General features: G+C 42.0%; 2 protein-coding genes across 4 annotated transcripts in view; one reads left to right on the top strand and one right to left on the bottom strand.

Moving 5' to 3' along the window:
* The window catches only part of UBQLN1 (ubiquilin 1), a 36,370-nt gene that overhangs the window by 6,369 nt on the left and 16,514 nt on the right, over nucleotides 1-13,487 (top strand). For both annotated transcript variants that reach the window (XM_054032750.1, XM_054032749.1), the window contains exons 2-3: nucleotides 7,984-8,135; nucleotides 12,543-12,658. In XM_054032750.1, coding sequence (XP_053888725.1) covers nucleotides 7,984-8,135; nucleotides 12,543-12,658 — 268 coding nt within the window. The remainder of the gene's footprint in view (nucleotides 1-7,983; nucleotides 8,136-12,542; nucleotides 12,659-13,487) is intronic.
* Nucleotides 8,107-13,487, bottom strand: part of IDNK (IDNK gluconokinase) — a 42,299-nt gene continuing 36,918 nt past the window's right edge. The window contains exons 7-8 of one of the 2 annotated variants that reach the window (XR_008445487.1): nucleotides 13,113-13,242; nucleotides 8,107-8,170 (exon numbers count right to left, since the gene is read on the bottom strand). The gene's annotated coding sequence lies outside the window, so the exon portion shown is untranslated. Of the gene's footprint in view, nucleotides 8,171-12,666; nucleotides 13,243-13,487 lie in introns of those variants that run through there. The other variant, XR_008445486.1, reaches the window with a different exon arrangement.

Here is a 13,487-nt window from a genome sequence, read left to right as displayed (position 1 = left end):
GTAAGGTTAGTACAAGGCAATTTAAATTATCGAACCAAAGAAAAAAATTTCAAGTATTTCTGTGCTCTCATGATTCCTTTTTTAAATTTCAGCCTTGCCATGGAGTGTTTCTTGTCCTCTTTCAAGCGCGTTTGATATGTTTGGTAATTTCCAATAGATTAAAAATAAGATGCCATATATTTTAAAATAATGTGCCGTGCACGTTATACTGTACTCAATTTTAAAATGCTGCTGGAGTGCCTTTTTACAAGCGTACATCCACACGTATAGCCTATTCTGGAGTTCTGCATGATAAAAAGATAGCTATTTGTGCATTACTTTTCTCTTCCTCTTTAAAACACCCAAAGGAAAAAAGCTATTAATGGAACACTATGGTGGAACGTTTTAAATGCATAAATCATACAATTCAAAATTGTTATTGGTTCCCACAATTACAGCTTAGCCACATTCAACATATTAATGCCTGATTTTGAACAGTGTTAACGTAATTATAAAACTATATATATGAAATGGAACAGAATGTTGGCACCATATTTTCATATTCCCGATGTGTGCAGTTTGCTTATATTCCTATAAACTAGTGTAAACTAATCCTTTCTCAATGATTTTTCTCACAGTCCACAGATTGATGAACGGTATAACATAGGTGTGGCTTTCATCAACCTAGGTTCACTCTCAAAACTACTGAAGTTACATAATAGTTAGACTTACTGCTCTTTCCAGCTATTGATAGTGTGATCTGTTTGTTTCTAGTTAAGCATCTGAGTGCATAAAAGTTTCAAAAACAGAGTAAAAATTTGAGTTCTTTTCTTCTATTCCCTAAACTACATGTTAAAACCCATCAAACTCACAGCCAACTCATGTGAACTGACTCATCCTTGCAAATCATCAACTCTTCTTCATGCATTTTTTTCTTAAAAAACAAACAAACACTGCAGGGATTAATTACTCAGCACTTCATAACTTAAATTCTTTCTCCCACATTCTGGAAACTTGATTTAAAAGCTGTTCAAGAACAACAAAAACGTACTGTTTGGTAATGGTGACTTTTTTTAAAATGTGTATTTACTTTCCTCCAAAACCTGGATAAGGTAGAAATAGTGCCATATTTAAAAAAAAAAAAAAGAAACAACAACTTTATACAATCAAGAATTTTACCAACATTTTTCTGATAAATGATTGACAGACAAATAGTTAAGCATCAAACAACTGTAAGAATAAAAGTTTGAAGTCTCTTGTAATCAAATATGGTTTTTGAGTGATAATTCCAAATGAAGTAAATTGTCTGTGCTCCATCACTTTTTTCTGTAAATCAGAATTGTCATGAAAGTTTATAAACCAAAGCGCACGATCTAATTTTCTTCCCTATCTTGATGGGTTTTTTAAAAAATTCATTCACCCTGGGTCTGTTGGGAAAGCAGAACTTTGAAAGGCTGCTCTAAATACTGTTATGAATTCAGTCCACAAGGAAAAACTAATCAATTAAATACTTGGTTGCAGAGGAATCATTGACAGAATGGCAGTGGGTGGTCAGATACTTGATTTGGATAGGTGAGATCTTGGACCACATTCTAAAGTATTAAGGATTGTGTGCTGAGAGGGAGGAAAAATTATTTGTTTGGACCTGCCCTTGTTGATGGGGTTGATAATTTGTTCCTTATCATTAAAATTTACCATACCAAAGAAATATTACTTTTAGTAGCAGAAACAAAGCAGTCTAATAAAAAGTTATGTCAGATGTTAAGAAGGTAAGGTTAGTTGAACTTTAATAAAATCCCTTTTAAGATAGCTCTGGTATTGCCTAAAATAAACCTACTAGCTTTTCTTTGTATGTTACTATGTTTTTGGTTCTGTAATGCCTAATTATAAATTAGGTGGAAAAACTAACCTGTAGATGCAGTGTATGTATTTTTTCTCAAGCAAACACTTGCCGTTTTATGAGCAGTAGCACTTGAACTCATTTAGGTTTCTCAGTGAGAATGTCACTAAATTGTCTAGCTCTGGCAAGTTTAAATTTAACACCTTTGTAGCACTCGTATGCTAAAAAAGGATAGTTGGCTGGGTTCTCGAAATGTTGTTCTCCTTAAAAAGGTGATAGTCATAATGGGATTCCATGTTAACTTTCTAGCGATCTAGTTCCAGATCATTTTTCTCAGTTTATAGGAATATAGTGCTCTTTGTCACTTGATCTCAAACCACTTTACAAAAGAGGTGAGTATAATTATCCCTGTTTTACAGCTGGTGAAATTGAGGCACAGAGCTGAAGTGGCTTGCCCAATAGTACCCAGCAGACCAGCAGTAGAGTTGGGATTAGAATCTCTTGGGTCCCAGTCCAGTGCTCTTTCCACCAGACTACACTGCCTCACTAATAATTATTTTTAAACTGACAATCCTACAAATTCAGCCAAGGAATTGAAAGAGATTCTTTCCTGCTCTCTCTAATCACAAGAAATGATAATTCTGCAGATTTTTGGGGTTGCAGATTTAATTGAGGTATTTGGACCATCAAGTAGAATATTGGTTCCTTTGTGTAAGACAGAGGGCATGGCTACACTATAAACTTAAGTTGATCTATGTTAGGTCGATTTACAGCCACTATAGTGGTAATTACTGCAGTGGTTCATGTCCGCACTGCCCTTCTTCTGTCGGTGGTGTGCACCTTCACTTGGAGTGTTTCCACCCACTTATGAAGAGCATTGTGGGGGCTGACAGCCGGGGCTCTCAGTTCTGTGCGCAGCATCCCGCCATGAGCTGGGCTCCCTGTGGGGAACAGGGCAGCCATACCTGGCTTCTCAGCTCTCCACCCGGAGCATGGCAGCTGACCAGACTCTGGGCGCGGAGCTCCCTGTCGGGTACAGCCATGCTCCAGTGAGGAGCTGAGAGCCTGGGGGGGACAGTCAGGCTAATAGCGGAGAGATCCACATCTGGTGTCCAGTTGGTTGCACCATTCCCAGCAGGGAGCTGAGAAGCCTGGTGCCAGCGGAACGGTGAAATTGACAAGAATGGCAGCCAGTATGTATAAGTAACAGAATGTCTACAGAGACATTGCATCACCCCAAATACACCGAAATAAGCCCTGGGTGTCTCCTGGAGGTGGAGTTATGTCAGTGTACTACGGCATTTACATCGGTGGGAGCAAGGCTGTGGTATGTACACTGACATAATTAGGTCGACCTAACGTAATGTAGACCAAGCCTGAATGCAATCCAGCTAATTCTTTTAGCTGTGTTGCCTCTATTTTTAATAGGAATAAATACTAGTAAAAACTTATTTGTCGTTACATAGGACTTGGAACATAACAGGGAGCAGCTCGGAATAAGGTTGTGTCAATCTTTGAAATAGAACTGCACTTTAAGTGACTTTTAGGAACATAGATCTTGTAACTCTTTCACCCAGCTACAAAGCCTGGACAGTCTCTCCTATAGTGTGAGACTGCCTGTATTTCACTGTTCAAAACAAAAGTCTTGTGCTTGGAAGAGTGAGCAGCTTTCACTTTCTTGTTTAGATGTATAAAGTTGCAGGCTGGCATTTTCAATGGGGCCAAAAGGTGTTTGGTGCCCAGTTTTCATGGGAGTTAGGTATCTAATTCTCGAGGCCTCTTTGAAAATCCTTGCTATAATAGCCAATACCTATGAGTTGTATAGGTATCTGTCAGGCTAGGCCACGATTGGTGGAGTCTCGTCTTTCTGGTTATTTTTATTCCCTTGGTTTTATTCCTTTTATTTTACAACACACTTTGTCTTCAGTCAGGCACATGAATGGGCACTAATGCATCCACAGCTGCTGTTTTTTGCTTACCGTGAGTCAGCAAACTGTTTGGCTTATCATATGGGGCTGTGGAAAGGCAGCTCAGGTTTTCATTTTTTAATTTTCCCTAGAATACTGTTTTTCTGATTTTTTTTTTTTTAAATGTCCTCCTTCACAACCATACTTTGAAAAGTATCTCATAATGTACCATTTCAAATACTGAGATTCAGAAGAATGAATATGATTATTTGTCCATTGTGCCTGGCTAAAAGGTGCAACCAGCAGCTCCTCTGTTCCAAATTCTAGTGTAGAACCTGCTTGAGAAGGGTTTATTATATTGGCAGTTGCGTTGGAGATTGAGAAGCTAATGAAAAACAGTAACTTTGTTCAGGAATGGGAGATTAGAAGTCACCTGTACTGAAAATTGGTTTCTAGAGTACCCATTGTTCAACTTGTGTTCTGTTTTGGTGGGTGGGTTAGTTGGTTGGGTTTTCAAGTGCATTGTAAACTGGCAATATGTTAGCTGTGGGCTTGGGTATTCTTGGCTTCCTTTCACCAGCCAGAAAAACTATTGCTGAAAATCACAAGTGATGGCTTGGATTTTCTTCAGTGTTTCTAGGGCATCCTATTGTGTTAACAGATTAAATTCTAAAAAGAGGGATACTGTATCTCCATTTTGCATAACCATATAATTGCGACTGTTGCAAATGCAGATGATCGTTGTGCAGTGAGCTGCATGATGCAATCCACTAGGTTGCCAAAATGGCTCACAGTTCAGAATAGTTTTACTACCTAGGCAGAAGAGATTGCTTGATCAATTCCATGGCCGTGGTATGTCATGTAGGAATTGTTTGTGCCCTAGCTTGTCAGGGGCTGTTAGCATTTTCACCACTGGCATAGTCTCCCACCTTTTGTATCTTATTTATTTATTTATTTATTTGGGGTCATCTGAAAACCATAGATATGTCTGGGCAGAGAGAAAGGAGTGGTGTTGCTTTCTATGCCAGTATATTGATGGCACTGGATAGCATGTGGTTATATAATCTCCCACAAATTGTTCAATATCTTGACCTCTTGAATGAGTATTTCCTTCTAGAAATTGGTTCATACCAAATTAGACTTGATTTAAGATTAAATTTAAAGTTAATAATAATTTTCATTTATTGCAACTTTAATAATTTTTTCTTCAGCTTTAAAGCTGCCTCTAAACTATGTTTTAGCAGTCACTACTGTTTTTTATGACAAATCAGCACGTATAAATAGCAGTATCTAAAATGTGTCTTTTGACCAGGAAGTAGCCATCAAGGTCAATTAAGGTTAAAAAGCCCCCTAAAAAAGAAAATTCTGAGCCATAATTTATTTTAGACCCTCATCCTGAAATGAGTTCCACGTGTGAAGAGCTCTATTAACTTAATAAAGCTTTGTGTAGGCACGGAGTTTTCTTGACTTCACTGCCACAACACTACCTTCTTGTTTGTCTCATCCATCTTTTGTCTTGTCTTTTTTTTTTTTTTTTTTTTTTTGTCAGATTTGCAAACTCTTTGGCCTAGGTACTGTCACTTTCTATGTTTATACCAGGGGTCGGCAACCTATGGCACACGTGCCAAGGATGGCACGCGAGCCGATTTTTAATGGCACGCTGCTGCCTGCTGGGGGGCCGGCGGCCGGGACCCCGGCAGACAGCAGTGTGCCGTTAAAAATCTGGCCCGGCCCGCTCTTCTCCGCCCCTCCCACTGCACATGCTTTCCTGACCTCTGTCACTTCTGGCAGGAGGTTGTGTTTCCGGGTTAACGTGTCCATACCGCTACCTGGTGTCCAGAGTCTGAGCAGCCCCGCCAGTGGGGGCAGGAAGAGGGACCTGGCCCCACAGGAGTTGCATCTGCCCCCCCCTTCCCCCCCCCCCCCCCGGAACAACTAGAGCCCAGCTGGAAACCTAGGAATCCAGAGTCCTCACTCCCAGCACTCCTCTCCCGAGCGTCAAACACCAGCCCCTTCCCGGAGTCTCAAGTCCCATCCCTCTGCCTTACCCCTGCCCCAAAACCCTGCCCTGACCCCTGCACTCCCCTCACACACACACCCAGTCCTCTGCACCCCCTCACACACACACCCAGTCCTCTGCACCCCCTCACACACACCCAGCCCTGACTCGTGCACCCCCCCAGATGCCCCCAGCCCTCTGCCCTGACTCCTGCACCCTCCTCACACACACCCCGGCCTCCTGCCCTGACTCCTGCACCCCCATACGTACCCAGCCCCCACACACCCCAAGTCCTGAGTCTTGCACACCCCACATCCCAACCCCCACCCTGAGCACCAAATGGGAGCTCCTGCAGCGCACCCCCCCCTCACCACCACATTCCCACCTGCACCCCTCGCACCAAATGGGAGCTACCCAGGTAAGCACTCCAACCCTGAGCCCCCTCCTTCATTCTAGCTCCTGGCCAGACCCTACACCTCAACCCCCAGCCTGTTTCTTCAACCCCAGCACTGTGCTCAGTGCACTCCCACCCTCAGTTGAGTGCAGAGAGAGAGAGGAAGAGAATGGGCTCGAACCAGGGAGAAGATAGGTACCCACTCTATGTGGGCAGGGCCAGGACCCCAGACCAGCAGCGGGCTGAGCCGCTCAGCCCCATGGCCTGCAAGGATCACCTCTGGAGGGCAGAGAGCAAAATAGTTAGCTTGCCTTGTCATTCTGTTTTCTGAGACTGCAAACAAAAGATGGCTTTGGTGCTATTGGTTGTATGTTTTTTGTTTTTGTTTGTTTTGTGGTGGAGGTATGTTCAGTACAACTAGGTTGAAGCCACAACATAGTCATAGGATGGAAACAAACTTTGGTCACTGCTAATTAGAAGTAGTGATCTGGATGTTGGAAATGTTGCATTTCACTATCAGTTCTACTGAGTCATTCCTGTTCTTTTGACTGATTTCTATAAATGTGTTCTATAATTTTTTTTCTGGTGATAAGAATACAAACTTAAGACAAGTAAAAGCATATGCAACAGCTGTCCCAGTTCAGGGCAATTGCACCTGTATTTCCCCCCCTCGGTGGTCCACCAAGGGCACCCACTCTGGGCTCCCAGCCCTTCAGTTATCACCTCTCTTGGGCAGATATCTACGTTTCTCTCCCTCCTGTTCCTTGCCAATACTGTGATATTCCCAGCAAGCCATACTTTTCTAAACAGAGGTGGGAAATTTGCATTAACCTCTCCCTAGGTATTCCCCGGGAAATCCATTTAACACTTATTAAAGCAAAAGTCCATTCTTGTCTGTCATAGAGTCTCTTGAAATCCCAGGCATCACATCACATCCTCCTCTCTCTCTCCCCCAGGTTACATTCAATCCTGTCCCACAATAATATAAAAACTTTGCATTTCATACAATGGACCTCAGATATACCTAAACTTAAGATCTCCCAAGGATATTGAGGAAATTGCTATATCTGTCACAACAACTGCTTTCCATAACTTTGTAAATAACACACCAGTCCTGTAAAGCTAATGCATAGTATCATGTGCAGAAGTTAAGTGGTGAAATGATACACTAGTCAGAAGTATTTCAAAATAGCGTGCTGTATAACCCCCATGAGAGCAAGAAAATCGAGTTAGATGGCCATGGTAGCATTAGCTCAGCTTAGCTATGGTTCTCTTATATGTGCTTTGACTATAGTAATTTGACCCCATTTCAGTACATGACGATGATATAAGAACACTGGAAATGCTTCCTTTTGGGAGGTTGTAACAAGCCTAACATTATGTTAATACTACACTGTCAAAAATGGGTTTTACTCAGTGTGAAAATGCTGTTTTCAAATACTTACATCTGTTACAGGTGTTAATAAGAGTTACACCTCTTACATATATACCTATACAAAATTATATGAGAAAAGCTATAATTGAAAAAGATAACCAAAATCTTTTTTTCTCATTCCTTGACATTTAAGCTTTTGTTGTATATGAGGCTGTTGCAGGAAACTGTTTAAAGTTAATCATTTTCTAACACTATTGATTGACGTACTGTTTTGAATGTACACATAGGAATGATCTGACTTCATGGTCATTGTCAAAAATAAAAAGCTGAGGGAGCATTTAATAAAGGGGGCATCTATTGTATGAACTTGAAACATAATAGTAAACATGCTCAAAATAACTTCACCAAATCTCAGAAGTTATTTAAAATAGAATACTTAATGCACTGATTTACACATAATCACATGAACTTTTTCTTTCCAATATCTAGTTTAAGGAAGAAATCTCTAAGCGTTTCAAGTCCCACACCGATCAACTTGTATTAATATTTGCTGGAAAAATTTTAAAAGATCAAGATACTCTGACCCAGCATGGGATTCACGATGGACTCACTGTTCACCTGGTCATCAAAACACAAAACAGGTAACCTTGCTGATAAGCTGTCTTCTGTTCTTTAGCTGTAAGAAACCAAATAAACATTCTTGTTTCCAAATTAGACAACTCGTGTTGTGCAATTACTAGGTCTGGCTAAAAGACAATATTCTTACTCCTGGTCCTGAGGTCCCTTGCAAAAACATGGGTGGAAATCTCCAAACTCTTGGAAATTTTTTGTTCACTAAATGCTGCAATAGCAGGATAGTGTGAGTGTCATTCTCCTCTCTTGGCAGTCATGTGCCACCTTCTGAACTTCACCACTACACTTGGAACTTTCCAGTCAGCTCCTTCTTGACTTCAGTCAGTGAAAACTCCTTGCAGGAGCTGGGCCTCTACAGTCACAGTGCTCTTTTCATGAGTATTGTTTGCCATGTTCCTCCCTTGTAGATGGGTTTAGGTTGCTAATAGTAAAAAACAAACTATTTCTGTTCTTTGGGCACTCAATCCTGGCATGTGGGTGCTGAACACCAGCATTGTTTGTTGCCCTATAGTTTCTAAGGTGTTTCAGTTTTCACCTCTCCAGGATGAAGGCAGCCTCCTTATCAACTTCAAACTATGCCCAAATGGCAAAAGAATATCTGCAAAAGATGAACACATCAGCTGTATTGTTTACCTTTAAGTCAATCTCCAAGTATAGAGCAGAAGCCCTATTGGAATTATTTTTATTGATAATACAGGTATCACCAGGACACCAGTTTAATCTTAATTTCCTTTATTAAATTCAAAGGCCGAATACTATTTATACAGCTACTCCAAATGGGCCTTAAATGCCTAAGCAATCAGACCCATACAGTAACATGCAGTTATAAGCATTGTTCAGGTACTTACTACAGGACTAGACTGAGGAAGTTCAAACCCACATTGGCTGGCTTCACCTGGACAGCAGGTACTAGTAATGAACCTTTTATACTTTATGTATCAGAACCTATGTGACTCTACTCACTGCTTTATGAATTTATTTTTTGTTAAAGCCATGTAGAACCACCCCTGATGATTGGGGTGGCTTCTTCAAGACTTTTCACCTGTTTTATCAGTTACCTTCCAGGTCCAGTTTTTCCAGTTAAGCCACATTCCAAGTCCAGTATTTTCAACTAAGCATACCATTTTTCAAGGCCTTCCCCCAACTGCTAACCACCTCCACTTTGTACAAACTGCAAATCATATATTTTCTTTAGCCAAGACAATTTTTAATGTTGTCTAATCATACAAGCATATGGCTGCTTTCCCAGGCCTTTTGTGCAACAGAGGGCAGTTCCATTGCAGTTGTCCAGGGCGCATGTAAGCGGTGCTCCGGGGATGTTCCTTACCTTCTGCAACAGCAAACTGCACCAGAAGCAGCTGAGGGGATGTGATCCAGGGTTCCCACTCCTGGCCGCACGTGGCTAGGTGAATGATTTCCAGTCTCATCTTTTCCAAGGGCACTCCTGTGTATCTTGTACAAGGCTGGGCTGTAGTGCTTCGAAGAGTAAAAAAATTAAAGCAAAAGACCAAGATGGCAAAAGCTAATGAATACCAAGACACTATCAGCACCTCCTGAGTGAGCATAAACCCAGTGTCCTCTAGTGGGGTAGCTTCACCTTTAAAGTGTCCAGAGCCATCACTCTTGAAGTTGAGGTTTCCATCAAGAAATATGTATGAGGATGTAGACTGGAACGGAGAAGTAACGTGAACGGCTTTTGATGGTGGTGAGGCTCCTACCATCGGTGGATATCCATAGATCCATTTGGCCAGAGGACTGTGGCTTCCACCAGTAGGTCGATTGAAAGACCAAGGAGACTCCGTATGTTGGAGAGAACCTGTTAGTGGAATAAGTGGAGATAGCTATGCAGAAGACAAAGGAGAGACAGGGCACAGTGAGATGTTCTGGAACAGCCCTCAAAAGTGGGGGGAAAAAAAGGAAAAACTTGGGAAAAGTTCCCCTTCATGTTGGTTTTCAGATTGATTGCCTTTGCAGGAGAGATCTGTATGCCCTGCAGGTGGTGGTCAGCTTCGACGGCAGCAGGAGCCAAGGATCCTAAGCTCCCTCTGAACAATTTTCAAATAACCAAAGGAGTGTAAAGAGGCATCAATGCATACAGTCAGTGTACCACTTGCTGTAGCCTGGCTGAGTCTTACTATCTGGTGACCTTCGTCACATCAGACATGGGTCCTGTTTGGGGCTACATGATTAGGCTTTCAGAATACCCTCCGAATTACATGTCTGCCTCTGTCCCTGGAAAGCACTTGGCCACTGTTTTATCAGGAAGATATGCTACGGAAGAACCAATCTCTTTTGGCTTGTGAAAAAGAAGTGGGCTGTAGTCCACGAAAGCTTATGCTCTAATAAATTTGTTAGTCTCTAAGGTGCCACAAGTACTCCTGTTCTTCTTTTTGTGAATTCCAGGTATTTCATGAGTCAGAGACAAAAGGCCTATGCCGGATCTCAGAACAGAATCATAATTAGTCGAGGAAGAATTCATTGTAGTCACCTTGTGAACCATCATGCTTCTAGGAGAAGGCAACTGACTATGCTCTGGATCTCATGGATGAGTGGTTCCTCCATAGCATGTTGAATAGCTCAGATTGTAGGAATAGCTGTTTTCTGTGGCCTGACATCAGTGTTGTATTCTTCTCACTACATGTCTGCTTGCAGAATTTGGGAGTACATGTTGCTCTATTTGGATGAATGGCTGATCAAGGATCCTGCTTTGGAGGATGTCTTCATACTCACCACCAGTATGTTCGCATTGCTCTGGTTTATGCTTAAGCTATTAAAATCTTAACTTGTCCTCAGCCAATACATGGAGTACCTAAAAGCCCTGCAAAACACAGTTCAACTGCAAGCATTCCCATGCCATGATAGGATCCAAGATATCACCATTCTGGTAGCTAGGATTTGTCAGCCAGAAAATAGCATGATCAGAGCTGACATGAAAGCTGGATTTTATGGATGAAATTGTGGTATACATGGCACAAGACAACCTCAGCAGACCCCAGAATCCCAGTTGAGAGCAAGCATTGCAGGGACGGTAGGATAATAACCAACAGGGCCGGCTCCAGGGTTTTTGCCACCCCAAATGGCGGAGGGGGGGGGGGGGAGCCGCAATTGCGATCCGCGGCAGCTCCAGCGTGCTGCTTTCTTCTTTGGCGGCAGGTCCTTCCCTCCAAGAGGGACTGAGGGACCCTCCGCCGAATTGTCGCTGAAGAGCCCAATGTGCTGCCCCAAGCACCTGCTTGCTCAGCTGGTGCCTGGAGCCGGCCCTGATAACCAACCTCTGGGTTTCACAGGCCTGGTGACAGTCCAGGGACACATCTGCAATTAGGAATGGGCTTTGAAATGCGTGTATGTCCAAATGTTCAGTCCCTCCCTGTACCAACTTGGTTTCTTCAGGAACAACTTCATACCGATGTTCTGGAGATGGGGTTTGTACTGTTAGAAGTGAGGCTATCTCCTGTCTAATTTCCTGTGAGTCAGTGTGTTCACATTTTTGTGACTGGTCCAGATAATTTCAGCAAAGGACAGATTGACCTGTCCAAAGCTGAGCTGATCCATCAAGTGCAGGACTGCTATCCTGACACTGAAAATGAGAAATCTGCCATGACTGAGTTTGGGAACAGACTTGGTCATAAACTTAGCCAGACAGTAGTGTGCAGTACATGTTACAACACTTGGAACCCAAAATGACTCCGTTTTGTTTATATTGGTCTGTAGACTGTTTACAGTTGTATCCACAATTGGCATTCACCAGATTGGAATTGCCACAGTGCTCCAGCTAGAAATGGTTAGGTAGGACAGGGTTTTACTTTGCACTGTCAGATAATTTGGATGTCTGGATGGTTTTGTCTCTCTCAATTTACTTCCAATGTTTGGGCAGGATAACAATGGGAAGGGAAATGGATTGGTACCTGCTATTGCTCAGAAAACAGCTGAAACTTATCAGAAATAATGGGTGTGGTACTGTGTTCATTGCTTCCGTGACTGGCTGAAATCCTACTCATGGTTCCAACGCAGTGAGGGGTGGGGTTTGGGATCTCCGTGAAAACATCAATTTGGAATGATAAAACATACACAATCATCTTTGTAACCCTATTTGAGTTTAAATCTTTCCTTTTAGAGATTGTCCTGGAGAATCTTGAGATTCTGGTTTTTGTCTGGGTGGGGAATATGAGTTTAATATCCAGTTGGGCAGAAAATAGAAATACCCAAAGCATGTCTCCCCCCCCCCCCCCCCCCCAAAAAAAAAAAAAAAGCCAGATTACTTGGTGTCCATATTTAAATAATGGTATTGACACACTATATGAGAATAGTCGTAATTTATATTCTGGTTATTTCATGCTAAATTGTCTCTGGTTCATTCCGGAAATCTTTTAAATTGCCTCAGTAAAGTGGTTTATAGTTTTAACTTTATTTTTCAGATCACAAGATCCAGTACAGCAAACGAACACCACAGGGAATACTTCTACCACATCGACATCAAGCAATAGTAGTACCTCCACACCAGCCTCAACAAACAGCAGCCCTTTCGGTTTGGGTACGATTCTTTGTCTGCTAACTTTGTGGGTTAAGAACACTGCCCTTCCCTTAGTTGTTACAGCCCATGTGCCAGACATTTAGAGAAAAGGGTTTAATTTCAGCATTCTGTCGTAGGAATCTTATTTCCTTGAAATTGTCCTCTGTGGAAAATCTTGCATAGGAGTATTCCACGTATGCTGCTTCTTCATATATAGCACATGAACAAATAGCAAGGTGCAGCTGGTGTTTCATTCCAGCATTACTGGTAATGTGAAAATTATAGAGCTGCCTGTGAGCTGTGCATGCTCTACAGTGTATCTGGATTGGTCCAAGGAGTGCACTGCAGAAATTGGGACCCTTGTGTCAACCAGATTGTGAACAACAGTGACAAAATTGCTACACCACCTACAAGCTACCTACCCACCTACTTCTCTGACCAAATCGAATCACTGGGCCTAATAGCTCTATCTTACCTTCTCTTCCAGAGCATACATTTCCCAAGAACAGACTGGCTCCTGTTCTGCAGTTGAAAAGTGGTTTTTCTCCTGCTACCCGCCCCAGACTTAGCACTGGTGATTCAGGCCCTCTATCTCGTTTCATTTTCTGAGAAATGAATAGAATAAAAAAGTTCAACTTAGTAAGCATTTGCTGTTGTGGGTTTAAAGTGGCTCAAATTTCACAAGTGATTTTGGTTGCCACAATTTTGGGGTCAGTTTGAAGTTATGCAATTTAGGCAGCGTGAAGATTGTAGAAAACTATTTTACCTTATTTTTAGTACCTGATGCATTAGGAACTGGGAAGAGTTATTGTGATAAAACAGAAAAGGAAAATTATACTGTGTTGTAATG

The sequence above is a fragment of the Malaclemys terrapin genome, chromosome 6 (genome assembly GCF_027887155.1).
Source record: "Malaclemys terrapin pileata isolate rMalTer1 chromosome 6, rMalTer1.hap1, whole genome shotgun sequence".
Classification (NCBI taxonomy): domain Eukaryota; kingdom Metazoa; phylum Chordata; order Testudines; family Emydidae; genus Malaclemys; species Malaclemys terrapin.
The sequence above is the reverse complement of the archived record's forward strand: the minus strand, read 5'-3'. Positions and strand labels throughout refer to the sequence as shown.